Below are 24,031 nucleotides of genomic sequence, written 5' to 3' on the forward strand. Positions count from 1 at the left end.
TTAATTTGTTGAATAGGTAATGCTTTCTCACAGAGTTCAAAGAGGGAACTATAAAAGGCTACACAGTAATAAGTTTCCTTCCCATCCCATAAGTCAGCAAAAGCTCTGAGGTCTCCCACCTCCAAGCAGGTAACCATTGTTATTAATGTCTTATGTATATTTTTTTGAGTTTCTATGTGAAACATATATAAGAAAGTATCAATATACATTCTTAATTTACTCCCTTTAAACAAAAGATAGCAGTCTATTCAATTTTATATTCTTTTTTCCTTTTCTGTATTCTGGATAGCTTTTCATATTAAGACATAAGAGAGTTTCTCATTTTTTTATTTTTAAATTTATTCTTTAATAGCATCGTGGTATTCTTTTATTTAGCAATGTACAACATTGATAGTAACCTCAAGTCAACTAGTTTGATAGCTTCAGTAACATTTAGTACACCTGACTCTGCCAGGACATTTACATATGATAAGTCATTAAAAGCGATCCTCATTCTTTCTGCATATTAAGAACCTAAAGTTCAGAGATTACATAATTTTCCATTTTAAAAATAGTACGTAGTTTTGAAGCTGAACTCATGTCTCCTGATTTCGAGGCCAATATTAACCTGTAATCCCCTGCTTAGAAGTCTAAATTGAGCAAACCATTCTCTTCAGCTGCTTTGTATGGTTGTGTTCAGAACTGGCTTTCCATGTTGTCTGACTGGTTAGTTCAGATGGTCAGACTTGTTCCACATACACCGTCATCTCTTTCAGGGGCTGGGGTGACCTGGACCTAGGAAAAGTTTGGCAGGACTTGAGTCCCTAAAGTTACAGAGTTATGATGCCCTTTACTAACGATCCAGAGAGGAGAATGTCAGTTTTACTTCCCTTTTTAGGAGAGAGTTGGTTTATAAGGATGATTCAAATAATTTTATTTATAAATTTCTGTGGTTTACTGTGAAAGAATATGTGGGACCAGTGCCATGGGGAGAAAACAATAGAAGCATGGTGGTAAAAGCACTTAAGCTATGGCAGTTTTTCCCAAATGACTTTCTGACCAGGTCCCAGAAAGGAATACCCTTGGGCAGGCCACTCAGCAGCAGTTCTACCTCTGAAAGCCAGTGTGTTTGGGGGCTACTATTCCAGACCTTGATGGTTCCAGTAACCTACGGAGTAGGGGGCCAGGAAATTTTTATGGCCAATGTGCTCAGCTCTCAACAAATCCTATCAAATTATGTTTTATGCTCAGCCCGCTCTTGCTCAGTCTCCTTAAGTTTCACTCCTTCTGATGCCATAACAAAATGGAAGAGCAGGAAGTAAGGATAATTATCTTTTGCAGTTTTTTCCGCCTTGTATTTCTCTTTAAAATCTGAATAGCCATTCATGCTCTGGCTAGCTCTCTCTGGCTGTTTCAGGTTGCTCAGTGTGGTCCTTGTTGTCTCCATTCACATAACAATAACAAAAAGATACATCTGCACATACCATCGACAGCCACAAATATGCAGAACAGGGAGGACGGATGCATTTCAGAAACAGTCATGGAACTCAGGAGAAATCGTCTGACTCTTAGCAGAAAGTGGCTGAGGAATAGCCATCTCACGTATCACTGCCCCTTAGATTTGGGGTGTTTATCCAGCAGGGGCTGCCCACCTCTTGATTCAGTTTTCTTCCTGCACATTGATTTTACAGGCCTCCTACAGCTGCTCTCCATAGGCCTGTGAGGAGAAGGCAGCCCCTGGCACACAGCTTCACCACTAACCCTTTTCAAGCCGCCTGCCCTCCTGGCCAAGTCTATTTGAGGATGAGCACTTAGGGAATCAGAGTTTGGACTGTGTCATAGTTACTGGCATTGAACCCTTGTGTCTCTTCTTGGGGATTGCTTTGGTGGTGATCATAAGAGTAAAATCATACAATCATTAGAATGAAAGACAAGCACATACACTGTACATGTAACCCTGATTTTCATCTAGTGTCTGTGGGAGATACTTTTCTATAATATCATTCATCACTCAGACTTGCTTTTTGGTCAGTCTTTCCTTTTTATCTTTTAGGTCTAAGTTTAGCTTTTCTAGAATCGGGAGAATATACTATTAATAAAATCACAAAAATCAAAGTGCAGTAGAGATGCCAATAATAGAAATATGCATCATTGTTTGAAGTGCCTTCTATGGACGATAAGTCCCAGTGAGGTACTAAATAAAAAACATCATTTCAATGTTTGCTGAACTTAGATTAAGATTTTTTTCTTTATCACCTACTAAAATCCAATGGAACACATGGAAGGATTGTGTGCGTAAAGATGTGTCATGACTAAGAAAACGTTTAAGAAATGATTGGGCTAGAAAATGAAAGGCTCTTGGGGTTACTTAAGCAATACTTAAAAGGCTTCTACAGAGAGAAGTAAGCTTTCTTTCTACTAAAAATGAAAAGAGCCTTAGGTTATAGCCTGTGGGATTACCTGAAGATTGCTAAAAGTTAGAGTACTTTGGCATATAAACCTGGGTTGATAGATTACTCATAGGGAAGGGGATATGTTGGATACTGTGAGAATTTAAAGAGATAAGTGATATATTTTTCCTCATTCTAATTTGTTTGGGCAGACAAGACTATATACCACAGAAAACAGTTAAGGACCACAATGAGATGGAGAGATTCAGAGCAAAGGGAGATCAATACAGGCCAGGATGGTTCTCATCTGGATGGGGGTGGGGTAGCATGAGAGTAACTAGAAAGGTTTACAAATACACATGCTTGAGCCATTTTCTTTTCCCTGGAAGGCAGAGCACAGTTAGGCATGTATGTGTACTTTGATAAAAAAAGATACCTGATTATGCTATATGGTATTTCTACCATTCTTCTCCTATCATCTGCCGAGTGAGAATCATTGGACTAGAGTGAAAGGGTGGCTGTGTGTAGAAGATATGTAGCAAATTAACGCAGGATACACAACAGGGAGGAAAGCCAGAGCAAGCAGAGGAGTTTGGCAACTTTGGATGGGAGAGGTAGGTGGGTGGATAGATGGGTGATTCATAGATAAATAGGAAGCTATTTAAATGTTTATGCACCATGTGACCCTTTGAAAATAGTGCTTAGGGACAGGTCATAAAATAGAGGGATATTAGAGTGCATTAGTGGACCATGACATTATGAAATTTTTCAGTTGGAAGGAACTTTGTAACTCTACCCTCCTTATTGTATAGGTAGGAAATTGAGGATTGAGAGAAGTTCATTGTTTTATCCAAAATGGTTAGTTTATATCCCAGTTAGCCAGTAAGCCAGTGTATAATCCAAGCATGTAGTGATGAAGGCCTGAATGAGGTTGGTGTTTGTGAATATAATCATGAAAGTCCAGATAAAATATGTTTCAGAAGGAAAAACCAATAGATTTCGATCACCCGTTTTTTTGTTGTTTTTTAAGAATGAAGTAGTAATTAAAGAACAGGCTCCTTACCATTTACACATGGAGGACTTCTCCAGAGAGCTTTAAAAACATCTTTCTAAACTTGGCTCTATCCTTCAAGAAACTTTTCCTAGAAGAAAACTGGCATGTGCTTTATACAGTATCTTATAAATGACTTCCCTCTAATTACTGTTGCATTATAGTATTATAATCCCTTACTTTGAAGACACAAAACTTGTATTTTTTTTTGCCTGATAAAAATATCAATTTAATTTTTGTCTGAGAAAGGAACAATAATTAATTTCATGTTTTTCAGGTGACTAAGCAAGACAAGAACCTCATAAAGCCTCTTTATGATCGATGCAGAATTATTAAGCAGATCCTGTCAACGCCTTCCCTTATTCCAACAATTGTAAGTGAGGATGCTTGCAGTAACTAGAAACCCGTGCTTGTGCTTTGTATTGATGTGTAGTTAAGGAGCCAGCACTATGAGAGTTTAAAGGAGCCTTCTTGGCAATATGTGCTGCTAACAAAGCCAGTTACTTTCAAAAAGTAGAAATGTGATCTCCCTCAACCCCAATACTATAGAGTTAATAGTGGCTGCTAATTAAAACTATTGTGAGACAGGAACATATAGCAATTGTTTTTTTGATGCCAGTTTTAACATTGGCTTCCACTGCTTGCGTGAGAACAAATGATGGATTTCAGTTTGGCATTTTCTAATTTACAACCCAGCTAGACAAAACAGAGCCTTTCTATTCTGTGTGTTAGTTCATCTTTCCTTTAATAAGAAAATTGACAGTATGTTACTTGACATAACGCAACATTTGTTTTTGGTACCAGTTGACCATCACTGTACAAGATACAAGTAGATTCATTTCAATAGAAAACATGAATACTGAGATCGAGTTAGACCACGTTTAATAAAGAATGATTCACATGGATACAGAACTAGAAGAGCACCACAATTCCTACTCCATCAATATTCAAACAGTCACTTGCTCAAGATAGCAATATTAAAAAATATTAACAAATATAAATTTAAATATACTTGAGTACATTTATACTGCCACGACAAAGACAACAGTGATTCATAATCTTTGAAAATTTCCCATTAAGGAAGCATAATTTTAAAATGGGGTATGGTTTTCAGATTTCTTGCAAGAAAATCTTTTGGTTGTGATAAGCATTACCAGAATAGGTTAGAGTAACTCCATTTTGCTTTAGCCATTGTAGAGCTCTCCCCCGAATTTGTCAATTTCTGGGTATCCTCTCTATCAGAGTGTGGCCCACCCAGGACCTGATTTGGGCTATTTCTGGATGACACAAGGTGTCTGTAGTCTATCTCATCCTGCCCCATGTAACTGTTACAAAGCTGGGGCCCAGAAGGTCTGGGTAAAAGGGAGAAATGACTAGGCAGTGCATCCCAGATTGGACCACTTCTTGGATGTCTGTGCCTTCTTTGGCCCAGCAAACAGAGATGGACTTGATGAGCATTTTAGCCCAGCATGGGTCTCTCTTTGCTTATTAACTTCTGCAAGTTTCCTGATGCAACGGAGGAAGAGATCCTCTCGGTTGCTGCCTTTTTGGTTCTCAGTAGGCACAGATAGGGGTCAGCTACTGTTTTCATGGTATCTGTGTATGGTTCCTCTGCCTGTTTTTGCATCCTCAAGAGGCACTTAGCATCCTCAAGAGGCACTTAGCATGTTGTGACTTTATTTAACTCTGCCTATGATAAGCAGGAGGAAGAGGACTCTGATGAAGACTATCCACAGGGAAGCCAACAACCTCTGCCAGATCCAACATCTCACCTTCCTGGTGGTGATCATCTCACCTGCTCTAATGAGACTGAGCCTGTGAGGGTCCTGCTGCCAGATGAAAAGAAGGAAATCAAACAACCAGCCCTCTCCATGTCCAATTTACATGAGGCCACCATGTGAGTGTGAATCCTAAGTGTGGAGTCACCTTTTAACACCTTCGGGTCTGTGATACCTCATATGTACATACAGAATTCAGAAGAGCTATTAGATTCTCTAAAAAAAAAAAATGCTATCCATCACAGAATAGTCTTAAAAGCATAAGCTGGTTGTGTTCTTAACTGGAGAATTGACAAGACAATGCCATGAGGAACCAAGGCTCCCAGTAAGGTCCTAAAGATGCTATAGATGCTGATATTCAGCTTGCTACATACAGTTGCACATCTTTTCAGCAGGGCCTGGCACCAGTCTAACTCTTGGCAGTGTGGGAAGCCACGCTGGCCTTTGAAAATGCTGGACCAAAGGAATTAAGATCCTGCTATCAGGGCTTTTATTCTAGTCTATTCCATTTAGATAAGATGATTTCTCCAGACTGGCGATCGCCTTGGCCTTAAGTCAGTGAGCTTCTGTTTTTCTCCTAATGGTCCCTCAGTCAGGAACTCTGTGGGTTTTCATTAGCGTTATCATTGTCGTCATTGGCTTGCATTCATGTTGATCATTGGCCTTCCTTTGGTTTGTGTATTACAGGCCAGATTATGAGATTTTTAACATGTATTATGGTGTGGTGAGTATATGCCCTAAGATAGGGATGGAATCCCTACAAATATACGAGATGAGATCAAGGGCTAAATTGTAAGATGAGATTTTGGTGTGCTTGTAGAATCAGTTGGTACCTCAATTTCAGCTCACAGAAGAGTGACCTGTTTGGAGGCAAAAAAATCAGTCTTCCTTCCTCCCCTCCTTCCTTTCATACCTCTCTCTCTCTCTCTCTCTCTCTCTCTCTCTCTCTCTCTCTCTCTCTCTCTCTCTCTCTCGGTTCATCTGTTCTAAAGCAGCTGTTCTTAACTTATTTTGGGTGGACTTCTTGAAAGCAATGGAATCTTTTTTTTTAACCTCCGTTGGGCGCAACTGATCTCACAGATTCATTGCACACAAAGATACCGCTATGAAATACATCTTTACTGTAATAAGACACAAACACGACTGGCAATAGGTTACAGTAGAGGGGGAAAATATGGAAGTGATGAGTCATGATACTTAACTGTTAGATATTTGAAAATTTGTGTGCAATGAATCTGTGAGATCAGTTGCACCTGGCGGAGGGTTAAGAAAATGCCCACATATAAATTCAGGGAGTTCACAGTCGCAGACTCTGAAACCACACACAAGTTCCCCAGATAAAAGTTCCTACTCTAAAGTATATGACTTTTCTCTTTTGTCTTAGTAGAATGAAGTGAGTAGAATTTGCAGTGTAGCTATCGTTTGGGTCTTTGTTTCATTGTCAAGGGTGTTGCCATTCTCTCCATACTCTAGATTAAGGGTATAATTTTCTTTAACATCTCTTCCTTTTGTGTCTCTAATGTTCAGTCTACCACCAAATACTGATGAGTATACCTCCAAAATGTCTGTCCTTCATCCATTCATACAGCTTTTACCTTCACCATTTCTACAGTGGACTCAGTCTGTTTGCCTCCCATCTGTCCTTGTCCTCTCTCCTTTCCTGTGACATTATTTTCATCAGGTAATTTCCCCTGCTTATGTGCTCTTCTATGGTCTGGCTGTCCATGTGCCATACTGATTCAAAGACACCCTTTTAGATAGAACACTTCTGTATCATAATAGCTTTTGCGGAATAGATGAATCTGCTCATGATCTCTGTTATGCCAGAGCTCAGTAATGGCAAATAATTTCCCTGATGTAGGCCTGTACTTCTCGACCATCTCCGAGAAACTAGGGCTGACAAGAAGAGACTTCGGAAAGCCTTAAGAGAATTTGAAGAACAGTTTTTTAAACAAACGGGAAGGTAAGTGTGGGCAGAGGTATATTTTTAAGTTAGTATTTCCTAGGCAACTATTGTTTAAGAATGAGCTAGAATTTTTTGAGGAACAGTGACTTTATCTAAGATATAAATAATTTCCACAGTGACTTACTTAGACCCAGGATTTGTCTCATGCAACACTGTGATAATGCCATAATTAGGTATGTTTTATGGGAGGCTGTAGCTATCAAGTATGACAACGAGGTTTAAAAAAATAAAATATGAACTCCCCAAATCCCTAACTTTAAATAATACATGCCACTGTAACTATTTAATTTATCTAAACCTTTAAAAAAATCTGATTTTTCAGCCTACAGAACTTCTTTGTTCTTGGTTATGTAGTTCCACAGTTATTCTCTACTTCGTAAAATAATCCTTCCTTTACTTGAAATATATCCTTTCAACTTCAGGATCTGCCCTTAGTTATTTTATTTCAGGATTTGGCCAAAAGTTCATAGCTATTTTTTCTATCTCTTAAATAAATATTTAGCTATATCCTCTATTTGTACTCTCTTTTTCTGTGTCAACCCAAGTGTCTCATTATGCACCCCATTAGTTTCCTCTAAATTTTGGTGTATCAGCAACAAAATTGTATCTATAAAATCATGAGATCAGGGTTATTGATCCATTTCTGGAGGAGAAAGTGACAGACAAATCACTTAGCTCTCCTGAGCCTGTTTCCATGGTGAAATGACTGGCCTTCCCGGGATACTCTGGGAAACTAGTTTCCCAGACGGGACGACAGTCTTAAAATAATAAAGGTATAATTTTACAAAGTCAAAAGATGATTAAGGTGGCAGAGGTGAGAGTCAGTGATGCACTGGCTCCTGGGTTTCCTCCCCATCTATGTACCTGCCTTTCCTGAACTGCTTTCATTTCAGCAGGCTGAGGGTGGCCCTGATGGAGACAGACTATTTTCTAAAGGATCTTGAAAGGTTGGCCTACTCACCTCTGTGTCAGCAGCTTTTCCATTTCAGCCCTTCAGGGCTGTTCACTAAGTCTGGACCTTCAAAGTCAGAAACTTTTTGCATTCATACAGATGTAACCGACCTAGTTTTCTGCCTGGAATCTTCCTTTCCGGCTGATTGCTACAAGTCCAAGTTACTTACCTTTCTGCTAATGTTAACTAATCTAGTGAGACTGTTATTGTTACGTGGCTGTTCAACTTAGGATGTAAAACATAATTTCTTGTTTTCTTTTTCCATTTCTATTTATTCCTTTATATATTTCCATATAACTTTTACGTTTACATTCTTATCTATTTGAACCCAGGAGTCTACTTTAAAGAGTTTGAGAACTTCCCAGTGTATTAGTAGTCCTGCCTAATGGATCTGCAGTGGTACCGGGCATGCCTTCTGACACATTGGGAAGTTAGTTATGCTCTACATACAGTATTCTATTATACCTGTGAGTCCTTAGCCCACTAGAGATATGCCTATATTTCACTGAGGTTATACGCCCTCTTGTGGTAATATACTTAAACTAAATGCAACATCAGATAGTTGAATGGCTAGGAAATATGGAATTTAATCTTGTTTCCCTAAGATATTGTATTAGGAAGGCCTAACTACCCATCAGGTAAAATAACCATGCAAATGGATTACTAAACATTTTAAGGTACTATAAATGTTCTTGTAATATTTACCATGCAAGGGGCATAATCATAGAGATTTGACATTATTAACAATTATGAGCCAGAAACTATGCTAATAAGCATATTCGCATATTTTATTTAATGAGAAAACTGCTTCAGGAAATACTACCAAAGGTTTTCATTCTGGCCAAAGACCTCTTGTTTATTAGCCGAAATAGAGTATGCAGGGAAAGGTTACATAATGGATTATTCATGTTTCCCTAGAAATTAGACCATTTCTTTACCTAGATCTGTGTAAACAAATTAAGGTGGTATTTAGACACCAAATTATAAGTTTGGCCCATAATACAGAATGGAGGCAAAGGAATTATGTCCTATAATTTAGACATTTAAGAGGAACCCTGTCTGTAGATTTGTGTGCTGTTCTGAGTTCTGTACTAGAAATTGCAGGACGGTGTATAGTGGTGCAACACAAGTAGATAACTATTTTTAGGGATTAGCTTTTTGTAATTTAAGAGATTTATCTTTATTAGTACTGGGAAAATAGAAGGGGTTATAGGTAATACATTAAATGTTTGCTATTTACCCATTTTCAGCCATACTGATATTGGAGAGTATGTGTGTTTATATTCAGTAGCAATTGTGGTGACTTCATCTGTTTTCTACCCCTTGTATTTCAAAGTCATGGGTGGAAATGTCTTAAAAACAATTGGGCATCTTCTCAACCAAGAAGACAAGAGCACTCTGAGATCTTGAAGCAATTATTGACCTTTAGAGAACATGTCCTGGCAACATATTTTTGTGGGAAGGCAAATGGTTTTAACTCCAGATGTTACCCAATTGTACAAAGTAAATGGCAAAAAACACGTGTAGTTTGAATTCATATGTATAAAAATATATGCATTATCATATGTCTCATCTTAGTAGAATTAGTGTGTCAAGAGAACCATTGAAATTTATTCATAAATTGCTTCAAGGAAATTTTCAGTGATTCTACTACACATTAGCAGAAACAGGCATTACAATTACAAGAAAACTTGGAAATATTTCATGTTTGTGAGGGAGCCATTGAGCTTTTTTTTCTATCACCATAAATTTATAAAATATTTTTGACATGATTTTTGCAGTATTTTTACTCGCTACTTTTAACAACTCTCACTATAAAGGCGGAACATTGTCCATAGGCAGGGAAGTGGAACATGGATAATGGGAGAATGACTAGACAAAGAATGCCTTAAGGTTCTGGCTTTTGTTTTTTTTTTTCCTTAGACCTTTCAGTTGCCCTATTGTTATATATCTATGCACTGGACCATATATTTGCAAAGCACCTAGGACATTCAAGTTCTCACAGGGTACTATTATACAGAAACCTAGTAACATGTGGAAGGAAGAGGGAGTGAATGAAGGTGGAAAGGAAGGGAAAAATGACATCATGCAAAAACCAAGTGGAAACTGCTGCCCTGTACTTTCTTGAGTTAGAATTATGAAAGGATTTTTAATGACTTGATTCACTGCGAGCTAATAGATGGTATTTTCTGTTTTGCAGAAGTCCACAAAAGGAAGATAGGATCCCAATGGCAGATGAGTACTATGAATACAAGCACATAAAAGCCAAGCTGAGACTACTCGAAGTCCTAATCAGCAAGCAAGACGTGGCCAAAACTATTTGAAGTTCAAGACATATTTGTGATTACTTTTATCCAAGATAAAGTTTATTTTCCTCTGCCATTCTTGATAAGTAAGTAGTTTTGACATACTGAAAACTGAAGCACTTTAGTAGTAGTGTTAGCTGTTTTTAAGAAGGGATGGCAGATATAATTATAAATGAGGAGGAGGGATTTAAATGAGGGGAAATATAGTAAGTAACAGGATAATTGGAAAAGAAATTCAACTTCCTCCATGCCAAGGAGAAAACTCAGTCAGCATAATTATTCTGGAAAACATTTAATATTTTTATCAAATCTAGATAACACATAGCTTCCACTTGTTCACTGGGCCACTTATTAGGGAAAGCCTACTTAGTGTCCAAAGATTGCTTATGTTGATGTATGGGAAAAAAGCATGATTTAAAAAAGGAGGAAAACAAACTCTTCTTTTTATGTAGGAAGGAAGATAGTAAGAATGTAACTTATTTGAAACCTCTAATAGATTTTTAAGTGATTAAAAAAAATCTCCTACCTTGTCCCCTGTCTGCTAGGCTTTCAGTACCCTAAAATATACTAGAATGTGTCATTGCTAATTTTTTATTTCTATATAAAAATAGCACATTATTTTATCTGTTAATTGAAATTTTACATTTCTGATTACCAAAGTTCATTCTGATAGCATGTACTTTGTGAATTATCTTTGTCTATAACTGACAGATGTTTATATTAAAATATTGTATTAAAGTTTGAAAATAGGTATTTTGGACAGATTAAGTGTCTGCAGTATATAATCTAATGTGATCACAGTTATGATTGCTAATCTTTTTGTTTACTATAACTAAGAGTATATAACTATTTTTTCATTGGGAATACGCATTTTCTTAAGGTTCCAAGGTCTATACTTTGTAAAGTCAAAAAGCTTTCTCGTAAGCTGTAGTTATTCTTCATTTCTGTACAAAATGAAAGGTTTGAAAATTGTTTGCTACAATACCTTGGAAAAGAAGCCAGAATATTTTATTTGCTTCATAAACTTAAGTGTATATTGTTTTGTGTTATTTTGTACTAAAACACGTGTTTATTATTTCTGCTTTTCTAAAAATAAGTAAAAGGTTGTTTTCTCTCTTGTACCAACCATGTTTGTATTTCTATTTTCTGTAATGTTTAAGCATGATGTTGAACAAATTCACATTTTCATATAGTTTGGATGGGAAGAATATTGACTATTTCAGAGGCTTATTGTTTTTTTCTGTATTTACCTGATATTTTGTAACTTTTATGAAGCAGAATAATGTCCTTCATAAATCTGTTTAATTAAAGTCATCTACTTGTAACAGGACAGATACACAACTATTTGAGGTTTACAAACTACATCTTTGATAAGGGAAATGGTTTCGTGACATGTATACAATTGCTATTAAAATGTAACTATATATTCTATATGATTGTAAATATTTTATACAACAATACAAATAAAATATTTTTCTATTATATTTATTATGTTGAAACACAGTAGTTGTTTCCTGTTAGCTAATATAAATAACATAAATAACACTGTCAAACAACAAGTTTGAAGTGCTGACAATTCTAGGCTTCAAGATTTAACTCATGCTGCAATTACACCCTTTCATGCGGTTTGGAGTTATCTCAATATTTGTTCAGTAGATTAAAATGAATGCATATTTAAACACCATTTATAAGCCGTTATTTTGTATTTTGCTAAAGCAGTATATAATTGTTTTGTTATGTTTGGCATAGAAGGAAAATAAAAACATTGCAGCATCTAGGCAAAGTGTCAGAAGTAGAACTTAGAAAGTAGTGGGAAGGGGAGGGAAGAAGAAACACTAAAACGGCTCTGAAGGAAATTTGAAAAGTAGCCGTTTGCTTTTGGTGATAGCGGCATGTGCATGCTTCAGTGGAAAACATCTGGTGATGAAAATGGACAACAGAGGATCAATGCTCCTAAGAGAAGGAAGGGGACTGAATAAGAAAAGTGGGCATTAACGTCCAACACTGATATTACAGGTTTTGCAGCTGGGATCTTTCTTTGCATTTGCGGTAGACAAACTCATGAGCTGATGACCAGTGATTTCTGCCACGGTGCCCAGAGAAAGATCCACAGGGTCAGTGTAAATGACTTCTAAAATGACATCCTGGGCATGGTGGTAAACCAGCACCCCATCTTCTTCTGTGCACGTCAAAAATTTATTATCCTTGGAATTGAGCTGAGGAAGGCGCTGCTTACAAAATTCATCTCCAGGTGATCCCACAGGGGCAATAACAAGAATCACATAATGATAAGCTGTGTACATACAGTAGAAGTCCCCAAAGTATAAGTTACTATTGGGGTTAAAAAGTTTTTCAGCTGCAATCTCAAACCTGTATCTTCCATAAGGTGAATCCTGGGGTGGCTTCCCAGTATTGAATTCAGTGCTGCAGCTGAAGAAGATGCCTTCTAATTTCCCACTGATAGGAGAGCCATGGCTACCACTGTTATCCTTGACAGAGGGCTGCATAGCATTCCCATGATGTTCTCTGCAAGAGAAGAGAAATGGCCATTGCTTGGTACAATAGTTGTAAAGCTACTGATTTATAGATTTGAATGGTGATAGGCCTAAAAGTCAATGTCTACTATTAAAGACCTGAATGCTAATTCTACTATCACATCAAGAAGAATGCATCTTTGACGTTACCTATAGATGGCTAAGTTCTAGCCTTAACTCTAAGGTAAGGATGTTTCCTTTGCACACCTTTGAGATTTTTAGCATAATAAATATCCTGGTCAGAAAAAAACCAAACTAATTTACATTAATTTTATACCTTTGGAAAAATCCAACAAAAATAAATTTACTTGTCAGTAAAAATATATCTTTCATACTAGTATCATCATATTAATGAATCAATCATACAATATCTACAATAACTTTTTTCAATTTTCTATGCTCTTTGACTTTTTTTTTTTTTTTGTACGAATTTTGAAAACAGATGAAGCAAATTTTAGAGTAAGGCCTGAAAACAGGCCAGTCAGTTCCCAGCCAAATAACAGAGAAAATCAGAGAAATACTGACCTCTAGTGGCCAACTAAAGTAGACATTGGCAATATTCCAGGAATCTAAACCTAATACCAAAGATGTATTTATTTATTCTATTGCATTCCTTATTAAAGAAAATAGCAATGGTGGATGTTTTTGTTTTCAAATTTTATGCCTAGCAAATATAAAGAAATACCTTTCTTGGTGAGTATATATGGTCATTTCCATTTAACAACTGACAGGTACAATAATTTGTGTTTTATCTCTCCACTTGTACTCTCTAAATTAGGTGAATGGCATCCACCATGAATTATATAGTCTCAGGGTAGATAATTTACCAGCTAAACGAGTTATGGACTAAACTCAGTACTCAGGATATTTAAGCATAAGAATGATCTTTGCCATCAAAATATATAAAAACTATATGATACTGCAAAGTACTTCATTTGAACAAGAGATGCCTAAATTTATTTCTCTCTCTGATTCCTTTTGTGTTTTCCACAGCTTAGAGCTGATTTAAATCTGGAACCACGATCTAGATTTAAGAAAAACTAGAGCAGTATGAAACAAAAACAGAGTCCTAAAATTTTTTCAAATAAAATCCTGTCAATTAAAAAATCCTTTACAGTTTAAAGTGAGACCAAGCCTTTTTAAAATGACAAATTTGAGATTACTGTGTAAAAGTTTTAGAATCTATATAGCATTTATAATTTTAAAAGACTTAGTCTCATTTTCAAAAACACATTTGCCTATTTACCCTCCTGAAATTTTCTTCTACGAATATGAAAGGGCTGTAAGTATTGAAATTACCCATGGCATAAAATTCTTTTGAATTCTTGGAAACTGCTCCTGGGGTAAACATAGGCTATCTTTGAAATACTAGCTGACACTAGAATTCAAATGTAAACAAAGGAGACTGTCCTCATGAATAATCACTCCAAGAGAACAGTTGAGAGATTTCCACTTAGGCAGAAGCCTGAAAATCCCACCCAATTCACCATTAATATTTCAGGAAATAATCGCTATTTTATTCTCTCACTTTTAATGTCTTAAAGAGATCCACAAGAGGAAAAGAAAATTTAGTAGTTGATATGAGACAGAAGGCACTGAGTTACTGAGAATTAGAAGAGTTATGTACATGAAATGCTCATCAATCTAAACCCTGGAGGTTTAAGATCTTTCACTCAAATAGAGAAGAATTGGTATTACAAATGATTATGGAAAGCAATCTGAATGAAGTGGAAAAAAAATCCCATGATCTGACTTTTTCTACTTAATTATTCTGGGAAATAAAATCAGAGTATAATTAACTACTTTTAAAAGAAAACTAAAATTGCTATTTCACAAAATTAGACTCAAGGAAAACCTAAGCCTAAAATGTGGAATGGCATTTAGTAAGCAAATCACTAAATTTATTTTTTTATTCTTACCGAATATAATCAAAATATTCTTTGTGCTGGTTACGATAAAAAACAGAAAATTTTAGCATTCGTCCTGCAATCACTTCTGCCTTCTCCAACAGTTGTGTTAGATGAACTTTTGAATAGTCTGAAAATAACATAAAAAATCTGTTTTTAAAAATACATTATCAAAAATATCAACTACATGCTTAATAAACTGAAGATTATTAAAATTCATCTTTAGGAGATTCATCTTAATGAATAGAAAATTGCATTTAATAAAGAAAACATTTGTTGTCTTTGGCACATTTTTCCTTCTACAAAAATATTTTTGTTATGGTTTATGGTTGTTTTCTAGGATACTCTTGCATTTTTGTTTATTTACTCTTTGAAATGAAAGATAGTGAAACAAAACTGTTAAATAGGAATACAGACTCTGCATAACTCAAATAATCAGTACCATACAAGCTTTTCTTCAATCAGCTGATAAATCAAATAAAAGAAGCTTATAACCTGCAATCAATAATAAATATAATTTAAAGGAGTAGCAATAATAATGTTCATTTACTTTACTCTCTAAATCTATGAGGTTGGCAAGGTAGATTAACTATGACCATTTTAATGATGCAGAAATTGAGGCTTGTTCAAGTTTGATGATTTGCCTAATGTTCATACAGCTAGTATCTTAGAGACTAGGTCTTTGGCTCTTAGTTAACTGTTTTTGGGTACACAAGACTCTTGCAAGTCTAAAGCATCTCTCAAAATAACCTGATTTTTTCACCAACTTTTTGTTTTGAAATTGAGGATCATCGTCAAACTGCTGTACCAGAATCTAGGCAAAAATTTTGGTCTATAAAGATAATAAGACTTTCCAAATAAAAGCAACCTAATTGAATTGTTCATAGTTTGTTTACTCACAGCTTCACTGGCTCAAGAAACATTGATTCAGATTAGAACATATGATGTACAAGGTACCATTCAAAATTAGATAATTAGGTTAAAAGATAAAAATATATTATTCTTCCTCAAAGAACTCACAGTCTAAAGGAAGAGATAAATATACAGACAACCATGACTTATTATGGGATAAGCACAGGATTTCATCTCTATCATAGACTAGACTAGAAATAGAATAGTCAGTGATAGTCTATTTTATTTTGAACACTGTGCACACTGCATAACATACAGTATGTGCTCAGTAAGTGTTGAGTGAATGAGATGTCCAGATTAAGAGGCAACTGATACAAAACAGCTTTCTCAAAATTTATAGAGTCAAGGTTATTGATAAAGCTTAGGTGAAATAATCTCTGAATTATTTTGATACACTGAAACAAGCTTTCAACAGCTTTAGTTCCTCTTAGATTTTACTCATGAAATAAAGATGCAAAATAATTTATAGTAAAATATTGTTGCACATTTCAAAGCTGGTATTTTCCTTATTATTTACCCCATAACTTCCTTAGAATTATTGGGTGGAGTTAAATAAAAGAGCAATAGAGAGATTACTCTAAATGAAAGTAAGAAAACATAAGGTTTTCCTTCATATACACAGAAATAAAGCATGTACTCAAATAGTTAAATAGATTGTAGAAGAGAGCAAACGTGTACTGATTGACTAACAGATGTTATAGACAATTTATGAACTAGAAATGCCAAAGGTCTTCTTTAAGATAAAGAAGAAATAATATCTCACACCTTTCCCTAATGTCAAATGGGGTTTTAGCAAGTAAATTACAGCTCTTTTTTTTAGCTGAGCCATCCTGCCACCTGTTGGGAGCTCAGCGGCAGCTCAGCTCAGACCTGGCATCGAACCGCTGTTGCTCAGAGCTCGCACTCTTGAGCAAGTTCTTAACCAACTGAGCCACTTGGCGGGCCCATACAGCTCTTTTTAATGGACAAATACTATAATACTGTTTGACGCAGTCCTGTGGAAAATGGCATGCATTCAAACAATGCCACAAGAGACTGTGTCTCTTACTGTGTCTTAAATTAAAACTCCTTGGGAGGGCACAATGAAAGTAGGTGGAAAGAAATGCAGTAAGAGAAGTAAACATGAGGTAGATTCCAAAGAGGAATTTTAATTCAGGAAAATAAAATTGCAAAAATATATTTATTCCAACATGCCACATCAAATATAAGTGATGTCAATGAGAATTCTTTACTCACTATTAATACAATATGGAAATCTTTAGCTATTTAATTACTGATTACTGGTTTATGATTAATACCATATTTCATCTATTCTAAAATTTTTTTAACATTTTAGCATCTCTTACATGGGTGACAATAAATGTGATAAGAAAACATAGTTTCATAGTTTAATTGGCAGTATTTTTTCTTAACGATACAAAAAAAATGGTGGGTATTACAATCAATGACATCTTAGATAGGAAGAAATATGGTACCAGAGAGATTACTTTCCTTGCTCTTAAGAATTGAAATCCTTAGCAATCAAGGGTGTTGTAATCCCTAGCGATTTTCTCACAGAAGAAACAAAAAGGGTTGAAGATAAAATCAAAACAACATAGAATTAAATTTCATCCACTCAGCATTTCCATAGAAGTTTTATACTGAGTTTGAGATTAAGAAACAACAGATGAGATAAAGCAGTAGCTAAGCATATACTGAGTCTAAATAATACAAGTATGAGGTTGTGGTGGTGATGGGGGGGAATAGCTGATTTATCTGAAATATGCCTCAGCTGAAGAAAGTTGCTAAGCAACCCGCAACAGGTGAGGGGAATTGTTTCTAAGGCTTTTTCTACAAGCTCCTTTATGTTAAACACTCAGCCTCTCTCTACAGTTTTTTAGAGGAGACAATTACCAAGATAAAAAGGAAAGAAAGAATCATTCTAAGAGACAAAAGGAGAAGATGACAGATGTATTCAGGTAGAGTTATGTTTGTATGCCTTCAAAGCCTATGTAATAAATATTTGTTTATTGATTGAATGAATAAACATATAAATAAATGAGATGAATGGGAACATCTCCAATCTAGTAGAATATTAAAGTACAGTTCCAGATCGAAGGGGAAGGGCTCTCTGTATCAGATATCCCAATGCCAAATGGCTGTGAGGTATTTGCTAATGAAGCAAAGACATACATACACACACATGTACACAGAAGACACTAGTTTAGAGATAGATTTTTAGAACTCAAGTGAAAAAATCCAATAACATTTCTGGTTAGGTACAGTCATTGAGAGCTGTTTCTTTTCCCCTAAATTAGAGAAGGATGTTTCTGGCTTCTTCCTTTCAATACCCATGAAAAGAAAAAAAAAAGGAAGGGAAAAATAAGGAAGAAAAAAGCTCTCTCTCAAAATATGCTGAGTATATTTTCAAGCTGCATCAATTTTTATCTGGAAAGCTTTTATTTTGGAAAATCAAACTCTGCATGCAGTAGAGAAGTAATTTAATGCCATTACCCAGATTGTGCTGAGAACCTCAGCTCCTTACAATCAGCACGACACTATTGTGTTACACAATGCTACTGGCAATGCAAAAACGACCAAAGCGATACACAGCATCTTATAATTACATAAAGAAATTATACGTATTTTTTTCTGTAATCAGCTTCCCAGAACTATTAAATAAGATTTTTTTCGATTACCTAAGTTCTCTTACCTGCTGTGCAGAATTCTATAATTTCACTCCATTCAGACACAACATAATCACCATCAACTTGTTTTGAGGCAGTCTGCACTGCTACCGTATACTCAGTTCTTGGGCTCAAAAACCAGTGCCCACGGACAGTCATTGGCAAGGGAACAGCTTTTGCCACTAATTTTGTTGGAACATCCTAAGAAAGGAAAAAAGGAATAAAAAGAAGGAAGGGAGGGAGTGAGGGAGGGAGGGAGAAAGGAAGGAAATAATTTAGCAGTATAACTTGAATCAACTATAAACAATGTAGAGGAACTTATTAAATTCCCAGCTAATAATAAAATTTTCCTGTTTAAAGGTATTTAACAATCATTCGAATCTCTGATTTTCCAGATGTAAAACTAAGGCCCAACTTGATCAAGAGACATGCCCAAGTTCATATAGCTAGTTAATGACATAAGTGTACTTGGATTTTAGCTACTTGATTTCCAGTATAATATTCTTCTCTGTACATTCCTTATATATGCTCCTTAAAGCAACATTCTAATATTATATGATAAAACAAAACAAAACAGAAACATGAAATAAATTCAATAGATTTAATATTTAAAAATGTATTTGTTTAATTTATACTACCCAATAATTTTATGATAGATATGTGAATTACTAAATATTAGATATGTGAAGGGAGAGAACATTTTTAAAATAAATATTTTCAGCCCTAACGTATTTTAACAAATAAGCTATATCACCTCCTCTTTTGGCAGTTATAGGAAAAAAATATGTGCTTCCATGGAGAACTATGCATGGCCTATAGCACACTCTTCTGGCTATCTTTTGATTCTGTGGATGCTATTTTACAACTATAATTTGAAGATAACTGATAGTTTAGTTATTCTTCTCTAAATACATGCAAATGAATTTGTTCAGTGGAGGGACAACCCTCCCCTCCTGCCCTTGCTCCCTCCTCTATCCCAAAGCAGTTCTGCCTCCACTTGTACACTTATTTTATTATCCTGATCTACAACTGTTTCTTTTCTTTGGTCTATCCTTTGAATTGGTTGTAATATCTCATCAGTTACCTCATTAATGAGTTAAATAAAATCTTTAACACATGTTCATTTTTATGTCTATATGAGTCATGATTTTATCATTTTTGGAAAAAATTGTATTTTAACAATATACTTGGCATTTCATCTTCTTAGAAAATTCCTTAGAGGAATAGGATTTTTAAATGATATATAATTTTTATTCTTCCCAATGTCAAATACATCATATAAGTAATTAATACAATATTACTTCTTTCAAAATGTCCTCATACTTAGAAAGTTTTTAAGAAGCAAATATAAGTATGTGTTAGGATTTTACCTTGTGTTTAAACTTATTGGAGTTCTTGTTCTCTTTTTTGTTGAGGTCAATAAAATAGTGTGTAATACGGTCCTTTGATTTTGAATCCATTTCCCAGGAAATCTTGAATGAGTCACATGTAATGTTACTTATTTTGATGTTATGTGGTACGGGAAGTTCTTCCATCTCTGCGATGCCACTGTCTTGTGATTTGTTTCCTGCAAGAAAGAAAATGATGCACAGTTACTTAGTTTCCAACCAATGAATTTTTCAAGTTTGGGAGCTGAGTATATACTTCTGAACTCAACTATGTAGTTACTAATTCTGAGATTTCATTTTGTTCATGAAATAATGTCAGTGTTAACGACAGAAAACGACATTCACAAGGTCATATTACCAATAAAAAGCAGAACTAAATTAGTCCTCACTATGTCCACATTTTCAATTTACTTTCCAATTTCTATTTTCACAGAATGAAAACAAAAACACTGATGACCCACCTTTCTAATCTACAGATTAGCCTTACATCAGCGGTTCTCAACCTGTGGGTCGCGACCCCTTTGGGGGTCGAACGACCCTTTCACAGGGGTCGCCTAAGACCATCGTAAAACAAAAAGATATTTACATTATGATTCATAACAGTAGCAAAGTTACAGTTATAGAGTAGCAACGAAAATAATTTTATGGTTGGGGGTCACCACAACATGAGGAACTGTATTAAGGGGTCGCGGCATTAGGAAGGTTGAGAACCGCTGCCTTACATGGTAGGTTCCATCTGAAAAGTAACGAGACCATTTTTCCTACATAACCAATCAGTTCTGCTCTAAAGTATTATCAGGTGTTTGAAACTAGGTGCTGTCAGAAATGTTGATAATGAAGAGTACAGTCAAATAAAGGAAATGTTTCTTTTAAAAGATCTATGAGGTATTGGAGACAGTCTATAAAAATTGCTTCTCCTTTCCCCTTTTGGAAATTTGTATACAGAAACAGCATGTAATGGTTATATTACATATACAAACAATACTGAAGACCATTCTCTTAAGTTACTATGTCGAGGATTACTCCAGGAATCTTTTTACCTGTCCTATCTTGATAAATTTAATTTTGAGTGCCAAAACAATAGATAATGCTAAAAGAGAAAAAAATGATTGCTATATTGATATTAAAATTTTGAAGAACTCATTGAAATCTGATTATTTTAAAGCTGTGCTGTACATTTCCACTTGCAGAAAATTCTATCACTTTGGCTAAGAGTATGATGGATGACAGGGGAAAAAAATATATATGTATGTATATAAAAAATATATATATATGCCAAATTTGTTTTATACATGGGAAAGACATCTGGATCAAATTTTACTCCACTTCTCCTTCCTATGTTCCCTTCCCCCAAGCCAACATAAAATTCAGTGCCCCAGAAGAGGAAATAAATAAAAGTAATTGTTATTCAAATGATAAAAAGTGGTAGGTCATGAATAGGCTACATAACTTGTTCCTTAACAGGATAAAATAGCAAATTTTGATTAGAAAAAATGAAACACAATGAATGTCACCTGTGGCGCTTCCACTTTCAGATTAGATTGTACTCTCTGCCCACACACTCCCATTTCAAGTATTAATACAAAATTTTTAACAAGTCCTAGTATTATTAAATCTTTGATCCATATTGTCTTATCTCAAGTTGTGCTGTGGCCATAAGAACCCAATGGCAATTGAAAATTAATTTCAAAATAACAAGTTCGTTATTATCATTTTTAGAGTAATACTTTTAAAAATCCTGGTTTCTTCTATGTACTTCCCTTGCATACCTGTTTCTCCAGAGTCTCTCTCCAAAAAAACTCCCAGAAAACTTACCCCCCCACCACCCCCATCCTTTTCTTCCCTTCCCACCTAGCCTCATAGAATCCCCAAATTGCTTCTGGCTTAAAGCCTTTCAAAAGTCAAGGGAAGGGAAGACACCAACTGAAATGCTTTTAATGGTCTTGGGAAAGAGAAAGGCAATAAATATTCAAACATTAGTAATTTTTGTTCTATTTAGAAAAGCTCACATTTTTACCTATTCTGGTTGCAGTTATGTTTAAAACATAACACTAATGAAATATCTTTCTTGACTCTAATAGTAGAAATTTCTGTAGAACTCATCTGCATTATGACTTTCCATATAATTTCACAACTGAGTGAAAAATATGATTTATGATCATCGAGAAAAATTAAGCTATTTTGTATTTGATCCAATTTAATGACAATACAACTTCAGTATAGTAACACTATATAAAATATTGCATTTTGCCATTTAAACTTTCACTATTATTTTAGTCAATCTTAAAGTTAAAAATAATTTATTTCCTAGAATGTAATACTTTGTTTTATACATTTTTTTCTTTTTATTAAAATTTGAGGAAAAAATTATTGAAATGTAGAAAGTTTTGCTAAAATCATTTTCCCATTCAGAACAATATAAAGATATAACCTATAAAGAATTTGTTATATCAAGAATCTTCATTTTCAAGTTCTTTATCATAGTCCCAGCTCTTAATAAAGTCACTAGATTATCCTCTATGCAACTTTTTTACTTGGGCAGAACAGGCAAAGAATTTAGCTTAAATTAGTCCTAAATTACATGTAACATCCTTCCTCCTCACGCTCTGAGCATCAATATTTAACTGAGATTTTGAGATAAGTGACAGAAGACAATGATTCTGCCTATAAAATTGGTGAGAGAGGGCTCCACATGACACTAATATTCAATAACCAGCCACTACTATTTTAGATCTGTACAATCAAATGTACTTTCAAAAGCGGCCTCCCTTTCTTAGTTAGACTTCATCGTAAGGGTAATTCTAGCTACATTTCTCTACTTTACATGCCAAATGATTCTAATATCTGTGGCTCTACTGCTGAATGTTAATACTGAATGGAGAATAAATGGCACTTTTATCTGTTCAAAATATGAAAATTGCTTTTCAGAACATTTCAAAAGTACTTTTCTAACAACAGCAATTATTGAAATGCAAGCTGAAAACTTTGCCAAATTATACTAATATATTTGATATATATGGCTCGTCTCTCACTAAACTTAAATCCCCTTTCAAAAGAATAATCGGATTTACAAACAGCTTTATTGAAATATAATTCACAAACCTTACACTCATTTAAAATGTACAATTAAATGTCTTTTTTAGTTGAGTCACCTAGTCGTGCGTCCATCCCCAAAATCATAGAACGTATTTTTACCCCAAAAGAAATCCCACATCGTAGCCAGTACTCTCCAACCCCAATCCCTGCTCATCTCTTCTCCTCAGCCCTAGGCAACCACTAATCTCTTTTCTATCTCTCACATTTGTCTGTTTGGACATTTCATATAAATAGATCATACAAATCATACTGTCCTGGCTTCTTTCACTTAACATAATATTTTCAAGGTTCATTCATGTTATGTAAGTACTTCACTTATTTTTATTGCTGAATAATATACCATTGTATGGATACACCAACTTTTGTTTATCTACTTATCAATTAATGGACATTAGGCCTGTTTCTACTTTTCAACTATTATAAGTAATGCCGCTATGAACGTTCATGTGCAAGTTTTTGTATGGACATGTTTTCATTTCTCTTGGGTGTATAAGAAGTGGAATTGCTGATTCATATGGTAACTCAACTTTTAATTTGCTGAGGAACTGCCAGACTGTTTTCCAAAGTGGTTGCACCGTTTTACATTGCCACCAGCAGTGTACAAAAAAAGGTCTAATTTCACCACATCCTTATCCACACTTAATATTAACTGTCTACCTTTGTTGCGTGTACTTTTGGTGTTATATCTAAAAGACCATTGTCTAATCCAAGGTCACAAAGATTTACACCCATATTTTCTAAGAGCTTTATAGTTTTAACTCTTACATTTAGGTTTTTGGGCTATTCTTAATTTTTATATTTGGTGTGAAGTAGGGGTCCAGCTTCATTCTTTTTCCTATGGATATGCAGTTGTCCCAGCATCATTTATTGAAAAGACTATTCTTTCCTCATTTAATTGCTTTGGCACCCTTGTCAAAAATCAATTGGCTGTAAACCAATTTCTAGCCTCTTAATTCTGTTCCAGTGATCTACATCTCCATTCATATTCCATTACCACACTGTCTTGATTACTACAGTAGCATTGTAGTATGTTTTAAAATTGAGAAGTGTGAGTCATCCAGTTTTGTACTTTTTCAAGATTATTTTGATCTTACTTATTTATGTAT

General features: G+C 35.0%; 2 protein-coding genes across 11 annotated transcripts in view; one reads left to right on the forward strand and one right to left on the reverse strand.

The window, feature by feature from the left end:
- The window catches only part of FAM13C (family with sequence similarity 13 member C), a 123,429-nt gene extending 111,519 nt beyond the window's left edge, over positions 1-11,910 (forward strand). For 8 of the 10 annotated variants that reach the window (XM_019638407.1, XM_019638405.1, XM_019638410.1 and 5 more), the window contains 4 exons: positions 3,698-3,793; positions 5,121-5,317; positions 7,060-7,161; positions 10,317-11,910. In XM_019638407.1, coding sequence (XP_019493952.1) covers positions 3,698-3,793; positions 5,121-5,317; positions 7,060-7,161; positions 10,317-10,440 — 519 coding nt within the window. In that variant the 3' untranslated portion in view covers positions 10,441-11,910. The remainder of the gene's footprint in view (positions 1-3,697; positions 3,794-5,120; positions 5,318-7,059; positions 7,162-10,316) is intronic. The other 2 variants (XM_019638401.1, XM_019638403.1) reach the window with 1 other exon arrangement.
- The window catches only part of PHYHIPL (phytanoyl-CoA 2-hydroxylase interacting protein like), a 51,032-nt gene continuing 36,708 nt past the window's right edge, over positions 9,708-24,031 (reverse strand). The window contains exons 2-5 of the mRNA XM_019638411.1: positions 19,812-20,008; positions 18,468-18,642; positions 14,876-14,993; positions 9,708-12,948 (exon numbers count right to left, since the gene is read on the reverse strand). Coding sequence (XP_019493956.1) covers positions 12,414-12,948; positions 14,876-14,993; positions 18,468-18,642; positions 19,812-20,008 — 1,025 coding nt within the window. The 3' untranslated portion in view covers positions 9,708-12,413. The remainder of the gene's footprint in view (positions 12,949-14,875; positions 14,994-18,467; positions 18,643-19,811; positions 20,009-24,031) is intronic.

The sequence above is a fragment of the Hipposideros armiger genome, unplaced genomic scaffold (genome assembly GCF_001890085.2).
Source record: "Hipposideros armiger isolate ML-2016 unplaced genomic scaffold, ASM189008v1 scaffold_39, whole genome shotgun sequence".
Classification (NCBI taxonomy): domain Eukaryota; kingdom Metazoa; phylum Chordata; class Mammalia; order Chiroptera; family Hipposideridae; genus Hipposideros; species Hipposideros armiger.